Below are 19957 nucleotides of genomic sequence, written 5' to 3' on the forward strand. Positions count from 1 at the left end.
CATTATCTCCTATTTCTTCCACCTTGGAAAGCCCGTCCATACTGGGTCGACATATTGATCTTCACTCCAAGCTCATCTGCAAACTGATAGACGAGGCCAGGGTTTTTCTGGAACCATCGACCACACATCACAACATCCAGCCCTTGCTGAAGGAATCGTTCGGCAATCTCACCTGTTTTCTTAACACCTCCCACCATACACACGAGCAAGACATTCCCCACAGCCCGTTTAATCTCCAAGGCAAACGGCGCCCGGTATCCGTCGCCAGATTTAATACTCGTTTCCTGCTTGGCGCGAATACCCCCTGAGCTGACGTCCAAAAAGTCAACTCTATGGGTCACAAGGATAGGAGCAAGTCGACATGAATTGGCCACCGTCCAGCTCTCAGGGAACTAATTGGTCAAGCCTCCCAATCAGTCTGTGGCACTGATACGAACGAACAGTGGCATCTCTGCTGGAATGGCCGCCCGGACGCCAGCGGGGATTTCTAGAAGTAACCGGTTCTATTGTCAAAGATCCTCCCTTACTCATCGGCCTGACTGTTGCTAACGGGGCTCAGAAATTGATGAAGAAGGTACCCATGCGCTGCATGAATCTCGACCAGGTCGAGCCCAGCCTTGACCGACCGCAGCGCAGCGTCGTCAAAGGCCTGTTTGAAGTCACGAATCTGCTGAACGGTCATTGCAGGAGAGACCAGATAAGCCTGATTATAAGCGAGCGCAGACGGTGCATAGACCTTGTCGGGCCAGCCCCCATTTGCCTTCTCTGCCGTAACGGTCCTCTCCAAGAGGGGCGCCATCTTGCTGCCTTGCGATCTGCATGACTGAGCTGGATCCCAATAATCTGGTTCTGGGTATGTACGAAGTTCGTTATCCTCTTCAACCCCCCAATCTGCCCATCTTCCCGGATCCCGATGTCTTGGGGACAAATGCGGCCTTCCTTCTGAATACGGCTGTCGACTCAATGATCGAAAGCCCAGGGCCGCACTGAGGCTTGGATCCAGACTGTCCCGGCTGGAGGCTCCTGAGCTGGGGTGAGGTAGGAGGCCATATTCAAAGAGTGAACCAGAAAGATTTGATGACACATGCCATTCTCAATTCGCGATTCGCCAAATTGATATAGATCTGGTTATCGGCAGGCAGTATTGCTTTCCTGCCTTAGTTTCGGCTAGCTGACCGATTGGCCGGTCCCGGTCTCGGCCGCTCCCACAACTCGCCGACAGAACTTTCTCAACTATAGCAGTCTTCGGCCTCAACGCCCAACCGCCGTCTTGTCAGAAGGCAAGCATATTCAGAAGAACTCCATCTCGCGCCTCGAGGAACATCGCGTGAGTTCTTTCTAGGAAGCCAGACGGACTCCGTTAACGCACCCACAGCAGCCGGCGATGCCACGCGCGAAAGGTCAAATGCTCGGGGAGGACCCCGTGCGATTCATGTCAACAGGCGACTAAACCGGTCGAATGCGTGTATTCCCGCAAGAGTCGCCTTATCAAAGTCAGCGAGCAGTGAGTGCATCCTGGGTCTCGGTATTTTGCTAATCGGGAGACAGATATATCGAGGATCTAGGGGCTGAGAGCCAGCGACTCCAGGGGTGCACACACCCTCCGCATTCGAACGAGGAGACCACGAATGGCCCGTCCTTGCTGACGCACCGTGGTCTGTCAATACAGATGCTCTTAAAAACCCAGTCTCGTCGCTGAAGCCTCAGACTCGGCTTTTGCGTCCCGGTTCCGCCAAGCCATGGCCCAATCCGGTCATGACCATATCCCCCGAGTCAGCTTTCCCAGCGACGAGCAGCTTCTTGCCTGGTCGGAAACTGAGTGTCCCTGGCCCGCGCCTCTCTCGCGTTCGTCTGCTCGCCTAAGCGGCTTTGAATGGCCTCGGCCGCTGCTACCACATCGTCAGGCGCAGTTCGACCCTGCAAGAGCTGGACAGCGCCTCTCTCGGCGTCTTGCACAAAAGCAAACTCTGGGCTCTGTTTGCGATAGGTGAGATGTATACATCAAGGAACTCAAACCCTCACAAGGTCTTTCCTGGGGTCCGGTACTTCTGTAAAGCGACCAATATCCGGCGCATTGTGAGCGAGCGGCCGAGCGTGGACATGGTCGAAATTCAATTGCTTCTATCATTGTACTTACTCTACCTCAATCGACGACACGCGGTGTACAGTCTTGCCGGCTCTGCCATTCGTCTTGCCATCATCATGGGCCTCAATCCCAATATCCCCGAATCCCAATTGTCCGACGCGGGCGAACGCGAACACCGCGAACGCATCTTCAGGACAGCGTACACCTTTGACCGCATGTGGACGGCAAAGCTTGATTATCCTTGCACCATTTCTGACGATGAGATTGAGGTTAGTCTGCCGTCAGACCCATCAGGTCTGGGTGACAAAGGGGCTCTGGACTTCCCGAACTGAGGCTACTCTGTCGCAAGGATAGGGCTCGCCCGCATATCTGAGCGGATCATCCACTCAATCTACGGCAAGAAAGCTCAGAAAACCTCGCTATCCAATTGAGTCCAACAGGCGTTCTCGGATCTTCGACGCTGGCTGGAAGACCTCCCATCATCCTTGCGCCTGCCTACGTGCAGCGAAGGGGACTGGGACCCTAAGGCGCGGTGTCTCCATCATCTCTTCAACCAGGTACACCCCCTCAAAATAGTTGGATAGCCCTTTCCTTCTACTAACTGGCGCGTCAACCTCACCATCCTCGCTTCTAGCCTGATCCTCCTCCACGTTTACTGCGTGCATCTTGAAACTGGTGCACAACTAGGCAAAGAGACTAGTGTAACTGCCTCAGCCACTGCTCTGTCCAAAACTTGCATCCGTTGCGCTCGTCATTCATGCAGTATGTTGGTTGACAGTTGGACAAACGGCTCCTTTCTGGTCTTCGATTTTTTCTACACCCAGTATCTATTCTCAGCTACTACCGTCTTAGCAATTTCCACCTTACTCCACGGAAAGACCGCCAGAGCGACGAAGAGCAGTTCGAAGTAGCGGTCAGCTTCCTGGTACAGCTGCAGGGTAATGGCAACTACGCCGCTGCCGAATTCCATAAACACATCGAGGCCACTACTGACCTCATGCACTCCACAAAAGTCCGCCTAGGCGTCCAATCCGCAAGTGAAAATGCCACAGCGCCACAAGATTCTGCCTATAATTCAATTCTGGATGCAGCAATCACTGAGTGTCGTCTACATCCACGGATGTGTCACTCGGGACGGCGCTCTTCTATCATTTCTTGCAAGGGCTCCTGGAACAGCCCCCTCTCGACCTGGAATTCATTGATTCGTCTATATACCTGGATGACCAGCAGGGGTTTCACTGGCCAGATGAATGCTCCGAAGTGTTACCACATGAGCATCGGCAGGGGACAAGTGTGAGTAGTTAAAACAGAAAAGGAAATTGATAGTGGTCACATGCGCCATCTGGCATACATGTACCAAGTATACCAGGGGATCCCCTGCGCTACAGGGCTTATTTATATTACGAGTGCAGCAATCCCTGAGACTGCTCTCATCCCCAATCTCCGCACTGAAGTAGTAGACTCCGTCATAAAGGACGACAGGACAGCCTGTCTGTTTCCTAGAACGGATAATGACGGCCGGTGGACTAAGCCGCAGTCCAGTGCATGAACAACTTCTGACGCCATAATGAATGCCGGTAATGGCCCGTCTGAAGCATTAATTCAATTGTTAAGCTTAATACAAGCATTATGCCGAGCATGCCGCGAGCATCGCGAGTCAAATCCTCGCCGTCCCCTACTTTTTTAATAAGGATTGTTGGTTCCCCTGTCACAGCGCTGGGCAATGCAAATTCTCAGGTGTCCCGACCGGCTGGATGATGTCTGTCATAATGAACTGTCAAAGCATTTGAAGGGCCTCACTCCATCACCTCGCTGAGATGCAGAGTCGGATACCATGGCTTACAGACTGGGCCCCGCTCGAATCGGTCAGCCGACCCATCGATGTATGCCTGCAGACTGCATGGTCACATCCAGACGGTAGATGTAACACAATCCATATTCTTGGGTATTTTACAAGATCCGTCGGCGAGCCTAGGGGTTTCTATGGATACTCTCCCCAAGCGTAGTATATGCCTGATCTTCGTCTAAACTTTCGCTGGAAATACCTTGATTACAAAGCGTTATTACAGGAATGCTCGATGTGTCTCACTCAGGAACCACATGACGATGGCCCCTGCAGCTGATGGCCCCGATCATAATGCGGAGAGCTATAGGGCTAATCCTTACCGATACTACCCAGCAACGTCTAAGCCGGGTTAGTGAGGTTAGTGCCGCATGAACTCAGTCCGCGCGGAGGAATCTAACTGTTCCTGGCCATGGCTGTGCGCGTGGACTATAACCACCTTCGCTGTAGTGTTGCTATCTGAGTGAAATAATTGCGCTCGCTGCCATTTGTTTGTAGCGAACAATGAGCGATGCTACAAGGGGTGGAAAAGGCAGCCAATCAGTCCATCATCTGTCGATAGTTTTAGTTGTTGATGTTGGTGTGGTTGAGTATGCAACGAGGGTATATAACCCTTAGGAGGCCCGATTGATCAAGTGCAGCAATCCCATTGTTGAGCATCAAGACCAACAAAAATGAAGCTCAGCACATTTCTCTCTGCTCTGGGAGCTCTTCCCCAGCTGATCTCGGCTGCCCCGAATGCAGTCGCTAACAAACCCAGGCAGTCCTCGGACGACCGGCTTGTCTTTGCTCACTTCATGGTACCTCTAGTGGCCTTGTTACGATTCTACAGACTGACGGGAGCAGATTGGAATCGTCAGCAACCGCAATTCCGCAGCCGACTACGACGATGATATGAAACGTGCCAAGTCTCTCGGAATCGATGCTTTCGCGTTGAACATCGGGGTTGATCCCTACACCGACCAGCAACTCAATCTCGCCTATCAGTCCGCTGCCAACAATGACATGAAAGTCTTCATATCGTTCGATTTCAACTGGTATAACACCGGCCAAGGATACCAGGTTGGGCAGAAGATCGCCCAATACGCGAACCTCCCAGCGCAGCTTAAGGTCGACGGCAAAGTCTTTGTCTCCTCGTTTGCAGGGGACGGTCTTGATATCGCGGCGATGCGTCAGGCCGCCGGACAGGACATCTACTGGGCTCCAAACTACCATCCAGAGTACGGCACTAACCTGGATGGTGTCGATGGCTTGCTCAATTGGATGGCTTGGCCTAATGATGGCAACAACAAGGCACCGCGTCCTGGAGCCTCCGTTTCGGTGGAAGAGGGCGATGAGATGTATATCAGAACTGGAAAGGACTACATTGCTCGTACGTATCCATGGTGACAAGCTCGCACGTTCAGTAGTGACTTTTCCAGCTGCTTCTCCCTGGTTCTTCACCCATTTCGGCCCTGAAGTCCCGTACAGCAAGAACTGGGTCTTCCCTGGAGATTTGTTGTGGTATGACCGCTGGCAGCAACTGTTGACCATGGGCCCACGATTCATCGAGATCGTCACCTGGAACGATTACGGCGAGTCGCACTATATCGGCCCATTGAGCTCACCTCACACTGATGATGGGGCATCCAAGTGGGTGAATGACATGTAAGCCAGCCGCCCCCCCTCACCGGTCCAGGTGGCTATACTGACTGCCCAGGCCCCATGATGGATGGATGGATATGTCTAAGCCGTTCATCGCCGCGTACAAGGACGGCGCCACCTCGGTTGATGACTATATCACCGAAGACCTTCTCGTGTACTGGTATCGCCCGGCTCCCCGTGATGTCAACTGCGATGCCACAGATACTTGCATGGTCCCCGCCAACAATGCCAGTGGCAATTACTTCTATGGCCGCCCGAATGGCTGGGAAACGATGGAAGACGCTGTGTTCGTGGTCACCACCCTGACTGAGCCCGCCACTGTGACGGTCAATTCTGGAGGCAATGTCGAGGTCTTTGATGCGCCCGCTGGAGCCAGCGCTTTCAAGGTCCCGATGGGCGTGGGCTCGCAGGCGTTTTCGCTCAGTCGTAACGGACAGGTCATCCAGTCGGATATCAGTCTTCTGCCCATCATTGATGGCTGCGTTTGCGGACTGTACAATTTCAATCCTTACGGTGAGAGCTCTCTTGCTCAGTCCCCTTATTGCCTAGCTAATGCAATCCTTTCAGTTGGGTCTCTCCCGCCGAGTCCTATTGACTCTCTCGAGCCCGCAGGTCTCTACAGTCTCACGCAAGGCCTTCATGTACAAACGTGTTTGCCAACGCCTTCACTCGGCAAGACAACCCCAACACCGCCTCCAGGCTGGGGAGCTGCTCCAACGACTACAAGGACCTCGTCTACAACCGGCACGACCGGCACAACTACAAGAACCACGCGGACGACCACGCGCACCACGACGACGAGACCAACCACCAGTACCAGCACTAGCACAACCACCAGGACAACGACAACCACCAGACCAACCACAACCACCCGGACGACGACAACCACAAACCCAACCGGCGGCACCGGAAATGTCTGCGTCGCCGGCACAGGACCGGGCAACTATGTCGGTCTATGCAGTTTCTGCTGCAACTTCGGTTACTGCCCTCCAGGACCATGCACCTGTACGGCCTATGGAGCGCCCGTGCCGACGCCGCCGACGACGGGTGTCCGGGGTGTGCCGCTGCCGTGGCTGGAGAACTATAACTCGTACCTGGGGCTATGCAGCTTTGCTTGTGATCACGGATACTGTCCGCCGACTGCCTGCCAGGTTGCTTAATGCTCTTCAACTTCTTGTTTGGCTCCTGCTTTTTTGTGTTGGTTGTCAATACTGTCATTTTGTTTAGCTGCATGAGGGATCCTTTCTCCTGGTCATCACTGCATGCCTGAAGATAGAAATCTATGCCTACGGATGTCCAAGTCTAAGTAAATCTTCCCGTACTCCTCACAAAAGGTAGTCGATTACAAAGCAAGAGCTAACTTACAACTGGCTCCGCTGCTTTCCTCCAGCTTTCAGTTTAATCTCCGCATTCGAAATGACAACCCTCCCATCCCCCGCCACCTGTTGATAAACAATCTTCGTTTCGTTAAACCGCCACATCTTGGTTGTGACTACCTCCCCGGGAAAGACAGGCTTGCTAAGTCTCAGCTTTAGTCTCTGGAATCGCGCCGAATCTCCACCAGCAAAGGCCTCGATAACATGGTTTACGCCAATCCCGATCGTACACGTCCCAGAGAGAATAGGGCCTGGGAAGCCAGCCCGCTGGGCAGTCGCAGGATCAATATGCATTGGATTCCACTCGCCTGTTGCCGCTCGATACAGAGCACCTTGTTCAGGGGTTGTCTGGTGGCTGAGCACCGCGTCGGGCTCTCGGCTAGGAAGTAGTGTACTCTGCATACTCGAAGAAGCCTTCGACGCCCCGTCTCCTGGCATCTTCATCAGAAAAGAGGTCCACTCGCTATAGCAAATCCACTCCCCCGTATCCTCATTCCTGATTGAAATACCCACAATCAGAGCGACGCCCGTGCGACGATCGACAACGTCAAGAATCCTCGCCTCAGAGGTTAGAGTTCCCGATCTTGGCAATGGCCCTCTTATCTCGAGAGAATGCTCTGCGTGGACATGCGGGTGCTGGCTCGGCTTATATAGTGGCAGGAGTTTCGGCATGTCAACAGTGACTTTTCCCATGATGTCGATCACAGCTAGCGAGCTGAACGTCGGCAGGGCTTGAAACTCGGGATGCTCTTCCCAGCAGTGACGGAGATCTTGACCTTTGCTGCCGACGGATAGATTGTATGTTATGATATTACTGGCATCATAGGTGATTGAGGTGGTCCAATGGTGGCGTCTTATCTGGGTGAGGTCCATGGTTGACGACGGGTGAAGGTGCAAACAGAGACAGTGCTGCGAATAACGAAAATCTTCGAGATGGTCCAGGCCCTGCTACGTTCTTGCGAGAATTATAGAGGCTTATTTTCTTATTGAAATACTTCGTCCTAATAAGTACCATGATATTCAAACTGCGGGGTCGCGGAGTTGCCGTGCCGAGGCGTTGTGGTCATAATAAATGTCCATAATTACAGTCATCCTGTTCAGCAATACGTCAAGTCAGATCCCTCCTCAACGGACATAACTAGGCTTATGGTACTCCGTCACGTCGGGCCCCGCCTGTCATTAGGAGCATTGTCGGGTTGTCCGGTCACGGCCATGGTATCAGGCTCGTTGCTCAGTCCAGGAGCCGGACGGCACTCCGTAACATCCAGAGACTCATTACGGCTGTTGCTCCCTATTTCATGGGCTTCGGCTGGCGGACTTCTGTTGGTATATGCCGGAGGGTGCTCGTAACGAGGTAGGTCTTCGAGTTCAACGTCAGCCTCAGGCGCGGGCTCGGGCTCGGGCTCGGGCTCTACCTGACTTAGACCTCTGACATTGTAGGGCAAGTACCATCCGTGAAAGAAAGAGCTGGTATATTCCTCCTCGGTCGGAGGGGGCTGAAAGCCAGAGAGGCGACGCTCAGTCAAATGCCGGGGGCGGCAAGTCTGCCACCCGGACTCGCCTTCAAGCTCACCTTCGTTGAATGCGCTTCTAGTTCTTTCTCTAGTTTGAGAGCAAGAATGGGATTGAGAGTGAGAGCGACAGAAGAGAGAGGACAAGGTTTCAGTGATGCGAGAAAAGCCTCTGGTCAGCCACATGGCGACGAGGATCAGGACAGAGCCGAAAATGGTAAGGTACATAGCAATGGCGACGTCACTGTTCATTTTCTTGAAGCGTATCGACCTTCTCATGTGAGTTTGAATACAGATATAAGAGGTTGATTCCCTGTACTGCCAGTATCAAAGGCAAGTGAGGATAAGAAGAAAGGTGGATTGTTGGGTTACAGACCGCTTGCAACAACGAGTTATCCGTAGAACAGGATAGAGTCTATTGAATCGCTAGGCGAGGGGTAGAAGCCACAGAGCTCAGTCTTTCACGGCTGCTATAATCGGGGTCGAGCGTGCACCTTGTTTCGCAACCGTGGGCTTTGTCTGGAAAGCAGGATGGCTGTCTCAACTATGTTATGATAACAAGTGGAAGAGCTCAAAACCTGGCTATTGGTCAGAATCATCAAGGCATGATGCTGAAGAGAGAAAGAGGCGGCTCTTTTGGAAAAGAAAGATTCATTTTTAAGGATATGTCGGAGTGGGAGGACGTGTGGTAGAGTCTTATTCACTTCGACTATTCACTCCAACAAGGAAATGTCCTGATCAGGAAAGACTATAATGCACCTTGAAAAATACAGGAAATGAATCAGGGAGCAGACTTAGAGTCATACAATCAAGCTTTTTCTAGCTTTCGTAGATACTCTAGTGCTCTTGCATGGAGAACTTCCTACTTGACAATGGAGGACGAACTGTTTTGATGGACAAATGACGGCTGCGAAATCAATGTCTATCCGCTCGAAATCTACTAAGTACAGAGACGCAAGACAGAATACCAGTCTGCCTATTCAAGAAAACTCCAGGACTTGTCTAGGGTTGTCCCCTTTCCACCTGCACTTCCTCTCTACCATGTTCGCGAAAAGAGAAGCATCATAAATGGAGCTGGAGGTGATATCAGCAGCAGGAATAATGGAGCTGCACATATAGCCGCATTAAGCAAGCGATTTGTGCCTGGTTGGATGGGGCAATAAGATGCTGTCTTGTGCTAGACCTGCTCTTTCGTAGGGATGGATATAGTAAGTACGTCGGTAGGAAAAGAAGACGACACAAGCGGGTTTTCCCATTCCATTCAGAAAGAGCACTGAATGAGGATTATCCTTAGTATATCAGATCGCTCAGTAGTACTGGTATGGGTTGCTCACCGTTGCAGGAAGATAGACTACGTTGGGTCCACCACATAAGACTGGCAGGTAAGAAGCCATGCTATTGAGTCCTACAGGTACTTGAAAATCACTCCCAAGCATATCAACGAGACTCATCAGCTATCTACCGTTCCTCATCCACCTGTCTCGGCATTCATCCTACCAAGGATTCAACGCTGATATGGGCCGGCTCCTCGCCTTTATTTCACTGTCTCCCCAAAGTGTTCGTTTGCCAGCAACAAGCCTACTTCGGTTTCATTATCCTTTTATGCAATCAGATCATTAGCGGTCTGGTACGCAAACAGCAGTCATGCTCTGATCGTAGATAAAGCAAGCTACTAGGATACAGCAAAGAATTTCCCAGATTAAGCAGTCTATGCTGTATTCGCTCTCTTAATGCAGACAACTATATAAGCAATCGCTAGGCCTTCACAACTCCTAGCTGGCTATTGACAGCAACATTCCTCCCCAGATCCGGCGACGGCAGACCCTCAACATCAACGCCCTTCCTGAAAAGAAGACAGTGCGTCGACCCCCCGAAGTGGAACATCCCCAGCTGATCGCCCTTTCTAACGTGCTCGCCTTCCTTGACTGTGATATCGCACGTCGAGACTTCGCACATTCCAACCCCAAGGAACGCCATAAGCCCGATGGCCGGGTTATCGCATTCGATCAGGATAATGGCCCGTGTCGCGACGCAAGTGAGATACTCCTGCGTCGTAACTTCGCCGCCTGGGTCGATTCCCTGCTCCTTTGGCTTGTTCTCTTCTTCATCCCATAGCCCCTCGAATAGCGGCTCAGAGTAGTAGGTCCCATCGACCACATACGCTCTGACGATCTTGCCGCTGACGGGTGCATGCCACCGATGATAGCTGAGTGCGCTCAAAAACGCTTGATAAACAGTGCCCCCTTCAAACTGCGGAGTGACAGGGTCGTGCGAGAGCATATCAGCGACCGAATATGGCTGGCCTTTGATCCAGAACGTATCCCTTGCCTTGACTCCTCGGGCAACCTTGTACGGCTGGGACTCGCAGGCGTTAACGATGACCGTGTCGTCGTCAGGCGAGGCCACAGACCGAACTCCCGGCCGGAACGTACGAGTAAAGAAGTCGTCCCAGGACTTGTACCCATGGTATTTGGCGGACGGGTCGCAAACAAACAGCTTGTCGAATTCGTGGTCTGTTCCAAGAGGGAGGTTGGCGACGTGCATGAGGTTGTTCTTGCCCGTCTCGCCAAACCACCCGTATTCGTCATCCCCAAGAACCTTGGCCGAGTCCTCTGAGGTCAGGTACTCGCCCCAGGCGTTCAAGACCTTCTTCAACATGGCGTTGATGTCGGGATCAAGATAAGCCGCGTACCCGCTCGGCGTGCCCATCGACCAGTCGAGGACCGCATTGATCGGCAGCCCGACAAGGCCGACTTCGAGAGAAAAATCATTCCACGAAGGCGCCGTCGTGATAAGGTGATTCAAGACTTGCAGCATGTGATGATAGTCTCGGATCTGTGAGCAGCCTGTCGGATCCTTGCAGTAGTGGCGGTTCTTTGGGACCTCGGCGAACATGGCGGAGATCAGCATGTAGACGCGGGTGTTTGTTTCAATTAGATGTTGAAACTCCTTCAGAACTGGATGCAATTCCTTGTCCTGTTTACTGTCAACGTGGGCAATAACGCCGCCGAGCCACTTGTGGTGATCGTCATAGCCCGAGGGCATCCAATGGCCCACTCTACGCCTTGTCAGTTATTTTGGCTTTGGTATAGAAGAGAGATCAGCATACCGGTGATAGCGGTGTGTGTTAGAGCTATGAGAAGGCATAATGAATGTACTATATAGACCTAAATTTTTTTCCTGGCTATGAAGAGGGAAGAAGAGGATTATATAAACAAAGGCCTGGCTAGCATCACGCTGACGTCAGAACTCGTACGTATAGCCCGCATAGCCCGCACCATAACCCCTATTATACCGCCGTCCATTATCTAACCGCGGTGCCTGTGCTGGGGCCGGGGTTGGAATCAATGATGGAGTTGCTGATTGAATTGATGCTGGAACCGGGGCTGGACTGCACTGGCCTGGGCACCCAAAGCTCGAAGCAACCGGACTCGACGGGTCTTTATACACGGCGAACGTCTGGTGCACGCAAACCGAGATCTTCCTCGGCGGCGGCAGTATAGGGCTCAGAGCCACCGTGCTATTGTCATCCATGCTCCGTCCCAGCGGCGCCATGATTGAGGTCACTACGGTGTGTGGATCTTCCCCGAGATCGGGTCGCCAGTATTTTGGGTCCTCGATGCCAGGCATGGAGGCGTTCGCAGTCAACGTTGACAGGACGTACTTCTTGTTCGTCTTCTGTTGGGGCGTGTGTTGGTGTTTGTACGAGGAGCTCCCGTCGAGGAACCAGCGGAATAAGGGACGGAGGGTGATGAGGCTGCCGGCGATGATAGCGAGGCCAGTCTCGACGACCGACCAGATGGCGATTTGGTAGGTCGAGTCTAGAGGGTCAGTCGCGGGCAGCAAGAACCGCAGAGGAACACTCACAGAGGAAATCCGGGTCTGCGTAGTTTTCGAGATAGGGCAATCTGATGACGACGGCGACACTCGCGCTTGTTCACGTTAGCCTACAGAAGAAAGACTGCCACACATTCAACGTACATTGCGCCCAAGCTAAGAACTCCCACCAATGCAAGCTTTGTCCGCCGGCTCATCTGCAGACTCCAGATCAGACACGCTGGCAGAATGCCGAGCATAATGTCACAGACGATCGTCAGCGAGCTATAGCAGTATGCAATTATGAGCAGGATTTCTGTGGATATGCATTTGCCCTGCTTGCGGATATCTGTCTGTTCCCAGAAATACTCGACTGGCCAGCAGTCAAACAACAGGACGAGCCAGAACACCAGCCCTATGACAACGACGACGGCGCAGATTGTCCAGAGGATGAATCGATGCAGACGGCGAACGGCGAGTCGGAGCAGGGCCAGGGCGATGGCGATCTTCGCAACGGCGGATGCCCACAGATAGAGCATCTGGCCCAGCCACCATAACTATACGACAACACAAAGAGCGTTTAGCCGACTATCTCGGCCACTATCGTCGAGAGTTCGTGGGCAGAGAGAAAAATGAGAGGTACATACCTTCAACGCCCTCTGCAGCTGATCCAGACTCATGAAGTCGGAGACCTTATGGCCCACGCCCGCAGCAGGTGCGAGCATGCACAGAGCGCACAGTGCGATAAATAGCGCCTACCTCGGTCAGCCAGCCGTGCCTTTAGCTGCATACCAACATACCAGCGCCGTCAACATCAATGCGTCGTCCCAGCCGAATGCGCGTACGAGGTAGACCCGGACAAAACAGCGCAGGAAGACGGCGACGATGGAGAAACCGACCATCACCGCCGCCACTACGAAGATTGCCAGACTGTGCCCAACCAGGGGCAGCGTCTCGTACATCTTGACCGGGCGGGAAGAGAACCAGAGTAGCTGGGAAACCAGAGGGTAGGACGGACGACCTTATACGGAGGTGCTCTCTGATCAGCAGGGAGTCCGTTCAAGAGGACCGCGACGATCGTGGGCATCTGTTTCATGCCACGGAGCAAGGACTAGCGAGCCTGCCATGGATATGGGAAGAGAGGCCCAGGTCTAGGGGCAGGCGAGCAGAAGTCTTTCAGAGCCATGGCATCTCGTGCAGCAGAGCAGTGGAGGGCGGAGCCCGCCCCCCACTGCCCAGCCTGGAGCTCGATTGATGGTTCACGAGGATCTGGATGATGCATCTCCCGAGTCAGAATCTCGATGGCCGGGCCCCGCTTGACTATGTTCGGCAGTTTTGCCGTGCACTAATCTCTTCACGAGTCATGATCTCAACCAGGAGATCGTCGCAATGCCATTCAAAAGCAAATAACTTCTGGGCCTAGAATGCCGACTGAACCTAACTCTCTCCTATTCTTAGAGCACTTGAGCAGGACAGGAGTTGATAGCTTCAGCTTCGTTCGTGGCATGATAGACCATAGCGATGTTCTTCTACATATGATGGTTGGGTGTGGGTGGGCAGTGCATTGTTGAAACGCTCCACCAGCACTCTATGAAGCTGACCGGGCTCCCGATCTTCGTAGTACAAATGCAAACTCAAATGCAAACTCCAAGGGCGATTAACCAGAAGTTTCCTTTCTGGCGTTCACTTGCAGTAGGGAAGTGCACCCCGAGGGTGACGCCCGGTGCCGTACTAGAGGCTCAGCTATGGTTCTCTCGGATTCGACGGTCTGAAACACAACAAAAGCAAAATAAAATAAAATAAAATAAATAGATAAAATAGCTCCGTCTTTGGAACCAGATCAGCAGGAATTCGCCCGAGTAGGAAAATCCGGGGCCGTGCGTATTCCCATTGCAGTATGATGCGAAACTGGCGCCTTATGAGTGCTCCGCTGCAGGATCGGTCCACGGATGCACTCTGAAACTCAGGCACAATCACGATAAACACAAAAAAGTCGCAAAATTAGGTAGTCTCTACAAGCTGGGGTGTCAGGTTTTTGAAAATGAGAACGGTTTGGTATTATGGAAAAATCTTCCGAAGGATTGAGGCTCATGTATGAAATAGATGGTAGATGCCGGGTATCAGTGCACTCCCCGGCAGTTATATATAATGGCGTCACTTTGATGTCAGGCAGTGGTTTATATACTGAGTATAGTCCACCATCGCCATGCAGAGTTCTGATAATTGCTGAAACTACGCATTATGGTCCAACCGCTTCTCCTCGCCGGCGGTCGTTCTACGCGCATGGGATCTCGCAAGGAACTGCTTTGCCTGGCTGACATTCCTGTTTACGAACACCAGCTTATCCGGCTCCGTCTGGCCTGTCCAGAGTCCAACACCATCTTTCTCTCTCTTCCCAGCCCGGACGCGCTGGCGCTAATCCTGGAGAGCCCGAACGTGGAGCGGCTGGGTCCGGACACCCTGCAGTTGCGCCATCGAGCACGCTCTGTGCGAGTGCAGGTGGTCTACGACCACCATGACGAGCACGGCCACGCGCAAGACCGGGGCCCGGCCGGCGGCCTGCTCGCGGCGCATGCGTACGATCAGAGCGCCACCTGGCTCGTGGTCGCCTGCGATTACCCGTTCTTCTCGGTCGCCGCTGTACGCGGGCTTTGTCGGGAGATGGAGGGCCCTCTCACATGTTTTGAGAATGCAGACGGGATCTATGAGCCTTTGCTAGGGATCTGGACACCGTCTGCTCTGGCGCTGCTGGAAGAGAACGTCAAGAAGGGCATTCTAGGTCCAAAGTCCGTGGTCGTCAAGAGCAGAGGCAAGACGATTCGACCGCAGAACGAGAACTGGCTGTTCAATATGAACACGCCTGCCGAATACAAGCAGGCCCAGACGCTGAGCGAAGAGATCACAACAATCACAGAGGATCTCAGTTCATAAGTCTGGGTTATAGCGGGTATATATCGACGCGACTACCGGCTCGCATTTCGGACACTCCGCTCGGGATGTGTGCCCAGCAGTTGGCCTGCAGGAACGGCCTCGTCTTGCCGGGACTGTGGTCGTCAATAATCCAAACTTGCCCAGACTGCGTCGAGATCGCCGGCCGGAAGATGTCTGGTGCTTCGCGGAATGTCAAGACTTTGCCTGCCGCCCCGTTACACGGCTCTGTTTCTCCGTTGGATAGCCGTAGCGCGGCCGCCTTCGGCTCCTCTGGGCTCTGTCGCTGGAGAGTCCTGAGATATGGCAGAGCAAAGAACCGGAGGCAGGCAGCTGCCGCGACCGTGTTCCCAGGCAGCCCGAAGAATGCCGTCTCGCCTGTCTCGCGAGGGGGCGGGAGCATCGCGAACAGGATTGGATGGCCAGGCTTGACGGCGACCTTATGGAAGACTGTCCGGCCCCCTATACGCTTGACTAGACCAGGGATGATGTCGCAGCGACCAGCAGAGACGGCGCCAGAAGTGACAATCATGTCGTACCCATAATCTAGCGCCCGCACAATCGACTCCTCCATGGCTGCTGAATCGTCTTGAAGGACCCCGCGAAAGACCACGTCAAAACCCCATTGCCGAAGGATCGAAGTGAGGTATGGGCCATTGGCGTCGTAGATCATGAACTGGTGCGCCTTGCTGGCATCAGACATCAACTCGGATCCGGTCGAGAAGACGGCAATCCGGGGCCTGCGCAGGACTGGAATCTCTCTCAGACCCACCGAGGCCATTGCCATGATATGCTGCGGCTGGATACAGTCGCCGGCCTCGATTATACGATCGCCCTGGGTAAAGTCCCCCCCAGCAAACCGTCTGTGCTGCCACCGTCTGGCTGGTTTGCAGACAGAAACGTACCGGCGTTGCGAGGGAGGACACCGGTCCTCTTGCACGACTACCTCCTCAATCGGGACGCTGCAGTCGAATCGCTCCCACTCCTGGCCAGTAGGAAAAGGAGCTCCCGTCATGATCTCTACGCAGGGGGGAATGCTATCCTTTGCATCCCTCAGACTGTCTGCAGCCGGATACGGCCGGTCGCCGGCTGTCGTGGTAGCCATGACGTTAAACGTGACTGGCGTCTCGGGACTGGCAGTCTCTGTTGCAGTAGAACTCAAGGCAAATCCGTCCATGGCCGAGGTATCGTACTCGGGGGTGGAAATAGGGCTGGTGATTCTCTCAGCTGCGACTCGGTCGCAGGCACTGTAGATCGAACATCGCTCTCTCTGTAACGAAGCATGCCTTTGGGCCTCAGTCTTGACTAGCCATACTGCATCGGCGTATGATAGAGCCATTTTGATTTTCGATATTTTTTGACGTTTTTCAGTGTATCAAAATCGAACTTTCGAGTATGACCCTGCCTTGGCAGCTTCAAAAATATCTGGGAATCCCCGCGCGCATCATAATGAGGTCATTAGAGCCAATACGAACACCTCCATTCATGATTTGTAACTGCACCCAACCCACTCGTCCAAGAGCCTCAGCCTGAGCCAAGATGCCCGAGTACACAGAGAGTAGAGACTCTATCAAGAATATCTGGGGCGAGCGCACTCCGTACAAGCACCAGTGGCCCACCCGCTGCGACAGCCATCTGGTGGATACCCCGGACACATGGGTCCAGAGCGCTTGCGTGCTGTGCAGGTATTTTCCGTCCACCTCGACCTAGTGCCATACTGATCAATTAGCAACGGCTGCGGCCTCGATATCGGAGTCAAGGAGGGTAAGGTTGTTGGCGTGCGCGGGCGAACCGTCGACCGGGTGAATAAAGGGCGGCTTGGGCCAAAGGGCCTGAATGGGTGAGTACTAAGGCCTAAACACTTGAGCCAGCCATAAAAGGACTGAAATGTAGCTAGCTGGGTCTCGATCAACCATCCCGACCGTCTCACGCACCCGCTGATCCGGCGCAATGGCAAGCTAGAGCGCGCGAGCTGGGACGAGGCCATGTCGTTGATCGTGGAGCGGGCAAAGGATATCCAGACCCGGCTTACCAATCATGGCATTGCTTTCTATACAAGTGGCCAGTTGCTCCTGGAAGAGTATTATGTTCTCGCAATGGTCGGGAAGGCCGGGCTGAATACTTTGCATATGTGTGCAACCCTTAACCTGAGTCCATCTTATAGATCTCAAGACGCTAAGCCTATGAACAGGGACGGAAATACTCGGCTATGTACTGCAACGGCCGCTGCCAGTATGCGTGAGTCGTTTGGCAGCGACGGCCAGCCGGGGTCCTATGCAGACATCGATTATACCGACTGCCTGTTCCTGGTCGGGCACAACATGGCCGCCACACAGACGGTGCTATGGACACGGGTTTTGGACAGGCTGGAAGGGCCCAATCCACCTAAGCTCATTGTCGTCGATCCTCGAACGTCAGATACAGCGAAGAAGGCGACTGTTCATGTCAGGCCTAGACTCGGGACGAACGTGGCGCTCTTGAACGGGCTGCAGCACCTGATCATCAAGAACGGCTGGGTCAACGACCAGTATGTGGCTTCACACGTCTGCGGGCTAGAAGAGCTCAAGAAGGTTGTCGAGAAGTATACTCCTGAATATGTGGAAAAGATTACCGGAGTGCCGGTAGCCCAGCTTCACGAGACTGCAGAAGCGCTGGCACTATCCGGCAGTCTGCTCTCCACGGCCCTGCAGGGCGTCTACCAGTCTAACCAAGCCACCGCGGCGGCTTGCCAAATCAACAACATCAACCTCTTGCTTGGGCACATCGGCAAGCCCGGCAGCGGAATCCTGCAAATGAATGGGCAGCCCACAGCGCAGAACAACCGTGAGACCGGCTGCGACGGCGAGTTCCCAGGCTTTCGCAACCACCAGAACCCGAACCACATAAGGGATATAGCGAGAGTCTGGAACATCAATTACGAGCAAGTACCGCACTGGAGCGAGCCGACGCATATTATGAACATGCTCAACTACATCGAAAGCGGCTCCATTGAAATGTTCTGGGTGTCAGGCACCAACCCGCTTGTCAGCCTGCCTCACCTCTACCGCGTGCGCCAGCTGCTCACAAAACCCGACCTGTTTGTTGTTGTGCAGGATCTCTTCCTCACAGAGACGGCAGCAATCGCAGACGTCGTCCTCCCGGCTGCCCAATGGGCCGAGAAGACCGGCTGCTTCACCAACGTCGATCGCACGATGCACCTGAGCCGCAAGGCCGTCGACCCGCCAGGAGAAGCTAAAGCTGATCTCGACATATTCCTCGATTTTGCGCAAAGGATGGACTTTAGGAATAGGGACGGGGGTCCGTTGATCCCGTTCACGAATCCCGAGGAGGTGTTTGAAGAATGGAAGAAGATGTCCTACGGGCGCCCCCTTGACTGCAGCGACCTCACGTATGAGAAGTTGTCCGGCGGGTCTGGGATCCAGTGGCCATGTACAAAGGAGTACCCGTTTGGTAAGGAGCGGCTCTTCGACGATGGCAAGTTCTTCACGGACACCGACTACTGTGAGAGCTACGGCCACGACCTGGAGACCGGGACGCCGCTGACGAAGGGGCAATACGAGGCGATGAATCCCGCCGGACGCGCGATATTAAAGGCAGCGCATTATCGGAAGCCGTGGGAATCGCCAGACGAGGAATTTCCATTTTACCTCTCGACAGGCCGGAACGTATTCCATTTCCACACCCGGACGAAGACAGGTCGCAGCAAGAGGCTGCAGAATGCTGACAAGGATGCCTGCCTTGTCATCTGTCAGGCAGATGCAGATGAGCTCGGCGTCACGAATGGGGAGATGGTGATTGTCAGATCAAGGAGGGGCCAGGTTGAGCTGCCTGTAAAGACCGAGGGGATCAGCAAGGGCCACGTCTTCATTCCCTTTCATTTCGGCTATTGGGATTCAAAGGATCAGAGAGCCAGAGCAGCGAATGAGCTCACCATCGGTAGGTCTCATATTCACTCATACTTTAAAACCACCAGACTCCTATTGACAGTATACGCTTAGAACAATGGGACCCGGTCTCCAAACAACCCATGTTCAAGTCTGGCGCAGTACGGATTGAAAAATGCGTGCAGAAAGAGAACGAACCCCCCATCTCGCGTGAGAGACAGAGCGAAGCTATCCAGAACGTTGAGGCTAACAAGGCCAACGCCACGGAAACCCGCAAGGACGGGCAAGATAGCCGCGTCCGCTGGCTGGAGATGTGGCTCGGCGCAACGCATGAGTCCCTCGAGATGCTCCGCCAGATCTACGATAAGCTCATCCCCCAGCTTGTCCATGATCTTGAGATCCAGGCTGGACTAGGAGTTATGCGCCGAATCACGGCTGACATCATAGCCAAGCTCGAACCAATCGTGCACCGGTACCACGAAAGCCGTGTCTATGGACGAAGGGTCTGCGAGCGGCTTCGGAAGGCTCTGTTCCCGATGGAAGACGACAAGGATAATTCATACGAGACACTTATTGTCCTCCAATCGCTCGAGATGTTCTTGACGTATATCGACGGGCACTTGACGGCATTATCGCCTGCGAGCCAGGCGCTATGGGACCAGGAGTTTGTGGATGCCGTTTCATTTGCAGCACAGCATATTCAGAGGCAGAAAGCGTGGGTTAACACGCATATCAAAGTCAAGAGTCCGCAGACACTGCTTGTGCCTCAGAGGCCGCCAATGGAAGTTGACGCTGATCGTGATGAGGAGGCGGCTGAGAATGTGCTGGTTAGGGAGTTTTACTACTGAAAATACAGAATATTAATGCTC

At 53.6% G+C, this 19957-nt stretch overlaps 9 protein-coding genes across 9 annotated transcripts, besides 1 other annotated feature; 3 read left to right on the plus strand and 6 right to left on the minus strand.

Moving 5' to 3' along the window:
- Window positions 1-19957: part of a sequence feature (contig 1.168 1..229305(-1)) that runs on past both edges of the window.
- On the minus strand, window positions 3-799 carry ANIA_09044 (uncharacterized protein; the record flags this gene model as incomplete). The annotated part of the gene is made up of 2 exons (XM_677221.1): window positions 3-330; window positions 528-799. 2 exons carry the CDS (start codon window positions 797-799, stop codon window positions 3-5), a joined length of 600 nt encoding a protein of 199 aa, XP_682313.1.
- ANIA_09043 (Zn(II)2Cys6 transcription factor) lies at window positions 1245-3635 on the plus strand (the record flags this gene model as incomplete). Its single annotated transcript, XM_677220.2, has 7 exons — window positions 1245-1327; window positions 1376-1504; window positions 1688-1987; window positions 2169-2355; window positions 2527-2643; window positions 2865-3379; window positions 3413-3635. Coding segments are annotated over 7 exons (1554 nt in total), but the record flags the coding sequence as incomplete, so codon positions are not given.
- ANIA_09042 (protein agnC) lies at window positions 4602-6878 on the plus strand. Its single transcript, XM_050612696.1, has 5 exons — window positions 4602-4729; window positions 4776-5301; window positions 5351-5576; window positions 5629-6086; window positions 6141-6878. The coding sequence occupies exons 1-5, from the start codon at window positions 4604-4606 to the stop codon at window positions 6731-6733; spliced, it is 1929 nt and encodes a 642-aa protein (XP_050468586.1). The 5' UTR covers window positions 4602-4603; the 3' UTR covers window positions 6734-6878.
- Window positions 6935-7822, minus strand: ANIA_09041 (uncharacterized protein; the record flags this gene model as incomplete). The annotated part of the gene is made up of 1 exon (XM_677218.2): window positions 6935-7822. The coding sequence occupies one exon, from the start codon at window positions 7820-7822 to the stop codon at window positions 6935-6937; it is 888 nt and encodes a 295-aa protein (XP_682310.2).
- ANIA_09040 (uncharacterized protein) lies at window positions 8107-8646 on the minus strand (the record flags this gene model as incomplete). The annotated part of the gene is made up of 1 exon (XM_677217.1): window positions 8107-8646. The coding sequence occupies one exon, from the start codon at window positions 8644-8646 to the stop codon at window positions 8107-8109; it is 540 nt and encodes a 179-aa protein (XP_682309.1).
- On the minus strand, window positions 10216-11607 carry ANIA_11161 (phosphatidylserine decarboxylase family protein; the record flags this gene model as incomplete). The annotated part of the gene is made up of 2 exons (XM_050612697.1): window positions 10216-11518; window positions 11570-11607. 2 exons carry the CDS (start codon window positions 11605-11607, stop codon window positions 10216-10218), a joined length of 1341 nt encoding a protein of 446 aa, XP_050468587.1.
- ANIA_11159 (uncharacterized protein) lies at window positions 11704-13238 on the minus strand (the record flags this gene model as incomplete). Its single annotated transcript, XM_677216.2, has 5 exons — window positions 11704-12281; window positions 12328-12392; window positions 12442-12833; window positions 12924-13031; window positions 13077-13238. 5 exons carry the CDS (start codon window positions 13236-13238, stop codon window positions 11704-11706), a joined length of 1305 nt encoding a protein of 434 aa, XP_682308.2.
- Window positions 15215-16622, minus strand: ANIA_09038 (molybdopterin molybdotransferase MoeA; the record flags this gene model as incomplete). The annotated part of the gene is made up of 1 exon (XM_677215.2): window positions 15215-16622. Exon 1 carries the CDS (start codon window positions 16541-16543, stop codon window positions 15215-15217), a length of 1329 nt encoding a protein of 442 aa, XP_682307.1. The 5' UTR covers window positions 16544-16622.
- ANIA_09037 (molybdopterin oxidoreductase family protein) lies at window positions 16744-19936 on the plus strand (the record flags this gene model as incomplete). Its single annotated transcript, XM_677214.1, has 4 exons — window positions 16744-16889; window positions 16934-17044; window positions 17102-19140; window positions 19203-19936. 4 exons carry the CDS (start codon window positions 16744-16746, stop codon window positions 19934-19936), a joined length of 3030 nt encoding a protein of 1009 aa, XP_682306.1.

Source organism: Aspergillus nidulans, chromosome VII, assembly GCF_000011425.1.
Source record: "Aspergillus nidulans FGSC A4 chromosome VII".
Taxonomy (NCBI): domain Eukaryota; kingdom Fungi; phylum Ascomycota; class Eurotiomycetes; order Eurotiales; family Aspergillaceae; genus Aspergillus; species Aspergillus nidulans.

Coding starts and splice junctions, on each gene's coding strand:
- ANIA_09042 (XM_050612696.1), top strand. CDS start 4,604: ATGAAGCTCAGCACATTTCTCTCTGCTCTGGGAGCTCTTCCCCAGCTG. Junction 5,302..5,350: donor TGGAAAGGACTACATTGCTC/GTACGTATCCAT, acceptor TGACTTTTCCAG/CTGCTTCTCCCTGGTTCTTC. Junction 5,577..5,628: donor TCCAAGTGGGTGAATGACAT/GTAAGCCAGCCG, acceptor CTGACTGCCCAG/GCCCCATGATGGATGGATGG.